General features: G+C 42.8%; 1 protein-coding gene across 3 annotated transcripts in view; it reads right to left on the bottom strand.

The window, feature by feature from the left end:
* Positions 1-566: 566 nt before the first annotated feature.
* The window catches only part of OTUD3 (OTU deubiquitinase 3), a 62954-nt gene continuing 53121 nt past the window's right edge, over positions 567-10399 (bottom strand). For all 3 annotated transcript variants that reach the window (XM_085879084.1, XM_085879085.1, XM_085879086.1), the window contains exon 7: positions 567-1732. In XM_085879084.1, coding sequence (XP_085735210.1) covers positions 1559-1732 — 174 coding nt within the window. In that variant the 3' untranslated portion in view covers positions 567-1558. The remainder of the gene's footprint in view (positions 1733-10399) is intronic.

Here is a 10399-nt window from a genome sequence, read left to right as displayed (position 1 = left end):
TTTGACGTCATTACTTTTTTTCTCGGAAGAATTCGGAGATGGTTATTGCATATACATGGCAAGTTTCACGAAGATCCGATGAAAACTCTGGGTTGTGAAACAAAAAAAAAATGTCCAAAAATAGGAATGACGTCATAAAAATTGATATGACATCATAGTGATGTATCATATGTGCGGTAATTCATCTCTAATGCCCTGTTCGATTCCCGCAAACAGAATTCAAAAAGCTTGTCAAGTTTGAGAAACTGTAGGTTGTGAAACAAAAAAGTCCACAAGAACAACAACGTGAGTAAGACTTCGAGATCCTCCATGAGGAACTAAAAAAATATTGAAGCTTCCGTTTTACTAGTGTAAACGGCCTGAAGGACAAATGGAGCATGTTCATTGAGGTCAAGAGACCCAGATCAAATATTAAATAAACGTTGGTGTGTCTTGGAATATTTTGAGTACCGCATTCATCGAACATTTGCAAAAACTCTTGCAGTTTAACATTTGAGAAAGAGTTCGCAAGGGAAGTTATAAATACCAGACAACCTGTGGACTGTAACTTACTGCACAGACAACAGTTGCAGCTCAACCTGTTAACGTTTATTGCACATCCATCCCCAATACCGTCTTATGCGCTTCTGACATTAAAGCACACTGGAAGATATGTGATACATTGCTACCTGTGACAACTCCTTAAATGAGACATGTTTTTTTTTTTCCATAAAACAAAAAAAGAAAATGTTCTTTTGAAAAATTTACCTGAAAAATTATACAGCCCAAAATAGTGATGTGTTATTGAAGCCATTTCTTTCAAAATTAATGCCTGTTAGAAAAACACCAATGGTAGGGATGAGAGCAGGGAAACAACTCAATAATTTATTACTATTATTATTATATTTTTTTTTAGGAACGACTGAAATGCATACTCAGATTACACACAAATGAATTATAACCACAAGGCAAGATATGACTTGCCTTGCAACGAGTTACTGAAGCCTTGCAACTTTTTCCATAAAGATGTGATGATAAAGAATCGCAGTTTTCTGGTTTTGAAAACTGATTGTAGTTTCCCTTTAAGTAAATAATCAGGACATACTGGTAAGATAAACAATGTAAAGATACGATTTATGGGGCCTGCTGGTCACAATGAACATGGTGCTTGAACAAAAGAAAAGGCAAGGCGAGCACCGTCGCACACATCAAAAGGGACACTGGAAATATGATGCGACAGCCAGAAAAGGAAAAAACAAACAAGGGAACTATTTGACTACAGTGCAAAATGTCATCTTTAGTACAACCATGTTATCAAGATAAAGCCAAAAATAGGTCATAATGTGCAAAACCCCCCAAAAAAATTTAAATCACTTGCTTCAAACCAAGCACTTAGCAAAACCCTGGCATAACTAAAATGCAATCCTCAGCCTATTAATTAATCAGCAAAAGTGCAACGTTGTGTATGAAAACAGTGCTCCCTCCATCTCGAGTAAAACAAGTGCAGCTTGTGCCACCATTGATCGAAAAGTCTAACAGCACAATGTTTGAAACTCCCTTGTGTTGCATGGTTTGGTATTTATATCCGCAGGGTAGCCAAAGTACGAACAACGGTGGACGACACATCCTCGGCATTGCAGTTCCCCCTCAAAGCAGCGGCTTCTGCACTTTTTGCAAGCTTCTGCCGACGTCGCTCTTCTGATTGTCGTTTCTTCTGCAGCCTCTTCTGTTGCTTCTTTAACCTCCCAGTGAACTGTGTGGAAAGTGGGGATGGAGAAGCTATACCAGTCAAGGAAAACTGAGATTTCGTATATTAACCCTTACACAGTAGTACACCAGCTTGTAATTACAATCTCACACATTGCAAAAGACGAAATTTAAAAACCTAAATCGAGCACTGCCCTTCTTCAGTCATCCTAGCCACAACGTTTACTCACAAGAGGAGTACACCTTAATGTGATATAATTCACTCAACACTTCTGAAGCATTTAAATTAGCACTGCTAAGACAGGCAAACAAGCAGCACAATTTCTTTTGCCTCTGCTGACAAGGGCAGAGTGGTGTTTGTAATGATCCGAGATGGTTACACTGATAAGGTCACGAGGCTCGTTGACGATTGCAACATTTATGAAAAGGTTGCAGTGAGACTCAACACAGAAAGCAACCACAAAAGCTAACCAACCTCAAGGTTGGCAATGTTAAGATCAGCAGGAGGATTGGATAACACAATTTAGTACAACAAGGAAGTCACCCAAAGGATATATGGCCTTCACAAGATCCATAAATATGGTGTTCCTTTGAAGCCCTAAGTGTTATCTGCAAATACATCTTTCTCCCTGCTTTACAGATTTTTAGAACATATGGTTGGCAGGTTGGTGAAAGAGAAATGCAATCCAAGTATTAAGGAAGAATTTTGCAAGGACTATTTGTGGTGTAGATGGAAACTGCTATTCTTGGACATGCAAGTCAAATACAATAGGAATGCACACCTACCTTCGGCATTTAACTCTGGACTCACACAGTCAGCTCGGAATGAATGACATACAAAGGATTTTGATAGGTTTTTACACTCTCTCCTCCAACTGACATGAGAATGTTCTGTCGTGACCTCCACCACCAAAGGTGGTCGGGGGTTATGTTTTCACCCCTCTCTATCTGTCTGTGTCTGTGAGCAGGATATCTCAAAACGTTGTGGACGGATTCAGACGAAACTCGGTGGACACATTGGGTGTGTGAAAAGGACAAATTGTTTCGATTTTGGTGAAGATCCAGATTCGGATACGACAAATTAATTTTTTTTTTTTTTTTAAGTCATTCTTTACCATTGAGAGATAGGATCAAAAATGATATCGATCACGATATCTCAAAAAGTTATGCAAAGGTTATGACAAAAACTTGGTGGATGAATTTAACAGTGTGACAAGAACATAAGCCGATTAGATTTTAGTGAAGGTCTGGATGCAGATCCGGCCTATCAGTGGGATACAAAACAAACTGTTGAGTCTGTTGGAGGTATGTGCTCTACCGAGTGCTATTCGAGTTACCTCCGCCACCGAAGGTGGATGGAGGGTTATGTTTTCATCTCTATCTGTCTTTTTGACTGTGAGCAGGATATCTCCGGATGAAATTTGGTGGACAGGTTAGGTCTGCAACAAGGACAAACTGATTAGATTTTGGTGAAGATCAGGATACAAGAAAATATATATATATATATATATATATATATATATATATATATATATATATATATATATATATATATATATATATATATATATATATATATATATATATATATAGTGATTCTTCACTACAGACAGGGCAAAAAACGATATATAGAAGGATATCTCAAAAAGTTGGTGGACAGGTTGGGTGTGTGACAAAGAAGAATTGATTCGATTTTGATGAAGATCTGAATCCGGATCCAGTTCTGAAAAATTTTAAAGTGATTATTCACCTTTGAGAAATGAGGCCAAAAACCATATGCAGCATGATATCTCAAAAAGTTGTGGACAAATGACAAAACTAGGTGGATGAGCTGCTTTGGAGACAACAAGCCAATTAGATTTTGGTTCAGGTCCAGATCCAGATCCAGTCTGTCAGTGGGATACAAAATGTAAACTGTTCAGCCTGGTGGAGGTATGCGCTCTACCAAGTGCCGTTCTAATTATTTTTGCTTTCCCTCGGCAGACAACCAAAGGGGATTATTCTTCTAACCACTCCTCATTTGACCCTTTGAACCCTGAGTTCCATGGACTTTCGGCTGCTCCACCCTGGGCTCCCTGGAGAAAAATCCAGCCGCTCTGGTATATGAAGGTTTGAATAGCGGCTGGTTTGCCGGCCGCTCAGGTACAGGGAGGTTTGAATAGCGGCTGGTAAAATGGCCACTCGGGTTCAAAGGGTAAAAGGTAATCATTTTTATGCTATTCACACAGTTTGCATCTGGCGAGATGTGGATCTCTGCTAAGATAGCAAGAAATCCATTCTTTTTCAGGTGATATTAAATGCACTATGCTTTGGTCTATGATAAGGTGTTGCATGGCAATTATATAAACAACCAATAAATAAGGAATCTGGATTTAAAAAAAACAAATTCACAAACCAACTTTACAGCATGGCCATCTTGATTGTAAAGGATGGGCAAACTAAATCAAGAAATGGAATGGTATAAAACAAAATGATAATTAAATGCAAGTGAAATGGAGGTGTGTTTTTCATCCTGAGGAAAGCATGTAAAAACAAGTGAAATCCTTCAATACAGCGCGTGTGGTGAAGCAAATGAGTACACTAATGTTAAAATATGCAATTTATGCTTTTTCAGTTGAAAAACAATAAAAAGCGTTCTTAATATTTGAAATGTAAAAATCTCTTTATTATTGTGATAAGCACATATATATATATATATATTGTTGTGGTTACCAAATTCGCAAACCACCATTCAGGTCCCTTAGGTGAGGTATCTCGGTAAGTATATGTGTAGTTAGGCCCAAACCCGTTGTCTAGTGGGAATACATGTCATTCATGCGTGCTGCGACTCTTCAGGATAGCCGTTTTTCTTTTACTATCTTTATTTTGGACCAACTGCCATTGTTACCACCACCAACCACAACATCAACCACCCACCGCGGCGCCGCTTCACGTCACACCTCGCAACCGTCGCATCGCCACCGTTCTTGCGCCGCTTGTGAGTACCGGTGTTGGACTCGTGCAGGGCGCGCGCCGAACAGCGTGTACAAAACCACGGATTTTCCGCTTCAAAAACGGATCAAAAACGACACACGCCCACTTTTGTTCCGTCCAATCGGTGAGCGAGGGGCGATTTGGCCCCGCCTCCAGGGCGTTGGAGGGCGATCGCTATATGCAAATTTATGGATCAAAAAGCATTCACGCCCACTTTTTCTCGGGCCAATGGGGAGCGAGGTGAAAGGTCGGAGGCAGAGGGTCAAAGATGAGAGAGCGAAGCCACGGGGCTTATATAAGCGACCGCGTTCGTCAAGAATAGAGAGTTAAGACTTCGCAGTCGGTGGAGTTGGGAAGAAGAAGCAAGAAGGAGTTGGTCGTCGTCGTGTGCGTTGGAGTCGGAGCGAAGGGGACGGAGCTGTGGAGAGGCGGCGAGGGCAGACGAGGGGGTGCTCGCGTCGTGCCGGGAGCTGCACACCAGGGAGGCCGACGGCGCGACCTGGCCGAGGTGGAGACGCTCGTCGCGGGACTCGAGGCAGAGTAGAAATCCTCCCTTCCCCGAGCATCAGCAACCCCCTCCTGTTTCCCCCCGCGCTGAGATAGTGCGACCAAGGGGGCCCCTTTCCCACCCCCTACCAGACACTGTCCGCGAGGCCCGCGGAGTTGAGGCACCATCGCCGCTCCGCGTCTCATCACCAGACGGGTAGGCCCGACCCGGTCTCGGCCTCAGGCCCGCCTCATCCTTGAGGGTTCTCTTTTCTTTTGTTTTTGGGAATGTGTGTTGGCGGCGCCGTCTGTGAAGTAAAATTGTATAAGTGTTGCCGTGTGCTCGCGTAATCGGTATTAGATCTGCATTGTCGCATTTGCTTTTTGTGTAAAATTGCATTGTGTTTCTTTCCTTTTCTATGTGCTTTTGGTGGAATTGAATATGTGTGCTTTCCGTTCATCGCGAATAAATGTGCTTTGTGTTGAACTGTTTCCCGCTTCGCTTCGTCATTTCTTTCATTGAATCCTCATCTTGCTTCACGTAAAGGGTTGGTAGTGGGCTGAATACGCCCGATAATTAATCGAACTGTCGAGGCCGACGATAACACCGCTCGGTTATCCCGATAGTACGGAACGGGTCGCTTAAGTGGCCCGTGTCCGAAGTCGACCTGCGGCGTGGTGCAATCGCCCGGTATACCCTCCGTGTGGGTACTTAGGTAGGTCGAATTTGGCGAGCAACCCTATCCCACGCGGGGGCTGATTGGCTCGATCGCGGTGAGACCGAAAGGTCCAACCGTGACTGGTTCCCGGCGTTAGTCCGAGAGGGTCACGACTGGATTGTCCGTCCGGTGGGCGACGTGCCGCGATTCGAGTTACGTGGCCGTCAGCACGCCGGCGGGCGCGAATCCGCAACAATATATATATATATATAGATATATAGATATATATATATATAGATATATATATATAGATATATATATATATATATATATATATATATATATATATATATATATATATATATATATATATATATATATATATATATATATATATATATATATATATATATATATATAAAACAGAAGGAATGAAATCGTTCGATACAGCGTGGTAGGGGGCCGCAAAAGAATGATGTAAAAAAAAATAATCATAAAGTTAATGTATAGACAAACAAATGAGTAAAAATGTAAGCTTTGCTGATGAAAAGATGAAAGCAAAGCTAAAATATTTGTTGAGCAAAACATTGAAACAGTGGTTTCACCAACTACATAATATTAGTTATATTGTTATTATATAAAATATAGACGAACACATTTTGAATTTAAGCATATTTAATTTTGGCATATTTTGAATGTACAGTATAAAGTTATGAAAATAATTCAAGATGTCCCTGGTTGAAAGAACCACTTATCACTTTGCCACCAATATCTGCCATAATTGTAAGTAGATTTCAACTACTAATGCATGACGAAACACTTGTTTATGGCTAATATTAAAGAGAATGATGGCATAAGAAGAACTTTGCTTTCAGCGTTCGGTGCGAAATGCCATGGTGGGTGGAAATGACCTCTTTCGTTCGTTCGTACATCAGAGGGGAGCGTTTCTTGGTTTTTTTCCGTCAAGCAATAAATTCAATGGTTTTCACATATATATAACACGTTAGTTTCACAAATTTCCATTGAAATACTCGGGTATTTCCGTCAATTGTTGCCATTTCCGTCTAGGTTATGCACCGCCATCTACTGGACGGCCGTCATTGGCTGTCACTTGAGGCGCGTGGTGGGGGGGGGGGGGACACCGGAGACATGGTAGACACTGGGGACATTTCAAACTCGGTGCAATTGTATACCAGCGCACGCGCTGAAAAAAGAAATCTGTGAAAAACAACACAAAAATAAAAGCAATACAATATGAATAAGATAAATTAATGCAGGTGGGAAACCTGCCTCAACTTGGGGAGGGTGAGCAGGCGAAGGCATCTTGAGTAACGTGTGTGACCTGGTGTGGCCAAGGGAAGACAAAGGTCGAAGAGGGCAGGAGGAACAAGGCCACATGTAAAATTGTATGAAATAGAGGACATACCAACTTGCCGCTGATGGGAGAGTGACCAACAGTCTTTGGGAATCCTCTTCCTGTCTTGAGATACCCATGGAGCAGAAGGCCTTGTTTTCAAACGCCTAAAGAGCAGCAACGTAGGAAGCAGGAACACCAGCTCTGAGTGGGAAGCCATACTTCATGGAGCTCTGTATGAAAGTTTTGTGCACCGTGAGAAGCTTGGTGTGGCTCAGAAATTCCTCAACTCTATGAAGAATACCCAGATGGTGACTGGCCTTTGAGGCTTGCTTGGTGATATGAAAGACCAAAGAGTTCCAGTGGCATTACAGAGAAGTGGATTGGATCGTTTGATTGCCGATCATTGTGGAGAGACTGTGACAGCATGTAACTTTCCAGCATTGAAGGTCATGTTCCGAGCAGCTGACCAGCAGCTTAGCTTTCTCAGGTCTGAAAATAATTCAACAGCAGCCAACCTTTCACACCGAGTAATCGGTAAAATGGTAAGGTTGGTTTTCAAGATAATCCAATAGATCAAGAATAACATTGGGCCGAAGACATTGCCTTGTGGAACTCCAGCTTCAAGGGAAAGGACACCATCAAAGGTCACTCACTGTTTTCACTCATAAAGTTAACCAGACAACCAGTTGGGCAGATGGCCCTGAATAAAAAAAAAAAAAGGACAACTTGGAAATGAAGGCTGGATGCCAGACAGCATCAAAGACTCAAGATCTATCCAAAGAGATGGCCCTAACCTCTTGCTTGTGGTTAAGTGCATCGATCCACTACTGTGTCAGAATAAAAAAATACATCCAATCTGGAATGGTCATGTCAGATGCCAAACTAGTTGTCAGACATTAGCAGTTGGAGAGGAGATAGTGTCGTGGGTCAGCTACAATGATGAACTCTTTGCTTATGATGGGGAGAAGCCCAATAGGTCTGCAGCTGAGGGGATCAGTTTTGGAAACTTTCTTATTTATAGGAGTGATGTTTGCCACTTCAAGAAGGAGGAAGTTGCCCATCAAAGAAGGACCTGTGAAAAAGAGAGGGTACAAGACTGAAATGCAATTATTAAGGATTGGAGCACCAATGCCATCACGACTGGTTGTAGACGAGGTGGTGAGGTGGGTATGAAACATTGTCATGTTGGACAGGCTGGGTACAGGAAGTGATGGTTTGGGTCCTTGACCATTTAAGAAAACAAAAACTCAAGAACTCTGCTTTTTCTCAAGGAATGTCCAACAGGACTCCATCATTTAGGAGGGGAGAATCATAAAGGGAAATGTGTACCAGAAACAGACCTGACATCCCACCAAGTTTTGGAGGATTATGAGAGTCTGTAGAACTTGGATCATAAATGATCCTGATGTTAGGGACTCTGGCTCTTCATAGAACAGATATACAATGGTTCCTAGCCATACGGAAAGACCGCAAGATACCACTTTTGTCGATGAAATTTGTTTTCACTTTTTAACAAGTAAAATGAGGATGAAAAGTATAATGAGGCAAAAATGGAAAATGGAAAAAGGAAAATGCAAGGGAATGGTGAGGAAATAAAGAAGTAGCAAAGGAGTTAAATGAGGTTACAGAGGGTGTTGAACACATGGCCAAAAAATGATGAAAACAAAACGATCAAGCAGCAGACAATTACATGAGGGCTCTCTCTTTATTTTAAGACTGTAAATTAGAACGAGAGTGGGAATGCGGATGGTTAGAGACAATGAGAGGAATGACCAGGTGTGTGTGTGTGTGTGTGTGTGTGTGTGTGTGTGTGTGTGTGTGTGTGTGTGTGTGTGTGTGTGTGTGTGTGTGTGTGTGTGTGTGTGTGTGTGTGTGTGTGTGTGTGTGTGTGTGTGTGTGTGTGTGTGTGTGTGTGTGTGTGTGTGTGTAAATGGTTAAATGGGTAAGCAAAAAAGGTCGAGGCAGAGCACACATGATCATAATAACTGCACAGGCATGCAAGGTGACATGGCACGAAGAACAATCGATATGAACAAAGGTAGAGACCATATACAACAACAGAGAGAAATCCGGAATAATAAAGCTTTGGAATTGAGTCACACGGAGCAAGGATATAAGGATACACAAGGAAGCCATTCCGTCCATCATGCCTGCACTGCACCAACCCCAGAAACCATCACCAATCCACACAAAAGCTACATGCACGTCCTGCTAATACCCCCTGTACCCTTCTATCTCCAATGCATCTCGGTGTTCGTCTTCTTTTTGTATAAAGAATCAAGGCTCTCTTTGCTGATGCTCAAGCCTTTGCTCAAGGCTCTCTTTGCAAATCTCTTTGCTGATGACTCCACCCTCTGCCGTACCATCTGTCATCCCTCAGACCGGCAAGCAACAGCTTCTTCGCTCACTGCAGATGTGGATAAAATCACAAACTGGTCCAACACGTGGAACATGTCTTTCAATCCGGACAAATCTCACACTCACTATGTCTCTCTGAAAGGACCGTTTAGAACCCCCCCCCCCATCCACTTTCTCAACAATCCTCTGGAAAAAGTCTTCTTTCTTTCAAGCTTCTGGGTCTCACTATCTGCTATGACCTTTCCTGGGAAAGCCACATTTCAAACCTGGCCCCCAAAGCCAGTCGCCGACTGGGAATCCTCCATCGTGCAAAGTCCTTCCTCGGCCCACCTGAGCTCCTAACCACTTCCAAAGCCTTCGTCTGCAGCCTGATGGAGTAATGCTCTCCCCTCTGGGCTGGTGCTCCTGCCTCGCACCTTTCTCGGATTCACGCTGTGGAAACCAAGGCATTTCGGATCATTGGCATCTCCCGCAATGAGGCCGAGTCTTTGGGCCTCTCACCCTCTCTCACCGCAGGCAGGTCGGTGGTAGTTCGTCTTTTTCTGTCTCCTCTCCAGTCTCACCCCCCTGCTCTCTCTGCGATTTGTCCCCACCACATTTCTGCAGGGCACTCAAGGTCCGCCAACAACCCCCTTCTGGTAAAACTACCAAAATCACGAATCGCTGCTCATCTTCACTCTTTCATTCCTCTTTTTTCCCGCCTTTGGAATAAACTTCCTCACTCTGTTCAATCCCATTCTTCCCTCCAGGCCTTCAAAACAGCTGTTCACCACCACCTGTCATCCCCCGTCCAAATACTTCTTTTCTACCCCCGTTTATCCACCCCAAGCCCACCTCCTTCAAATTCCCTGCTTTTCTTCCTGAAAGTCCCTGTAATGTC

Source organism: Eptatretus burgeri, chromosome 4 (assembly GCF_056783735.1).
Source record: "Eptatretus burgeri isolate ZD-2024b chromosome 4, Ebu_testis_v1, whole genome shotgun sequence".
Lineage (NCBI taxonomy): Eukaryota > Metazoa > Chordata > Myxini > Myxiniformes > Myxinidae > Eptatretus > Eptatretus burgeri.
This window is presented reverse-complemented; position numbering and strand designations above follow the sequence as displayed.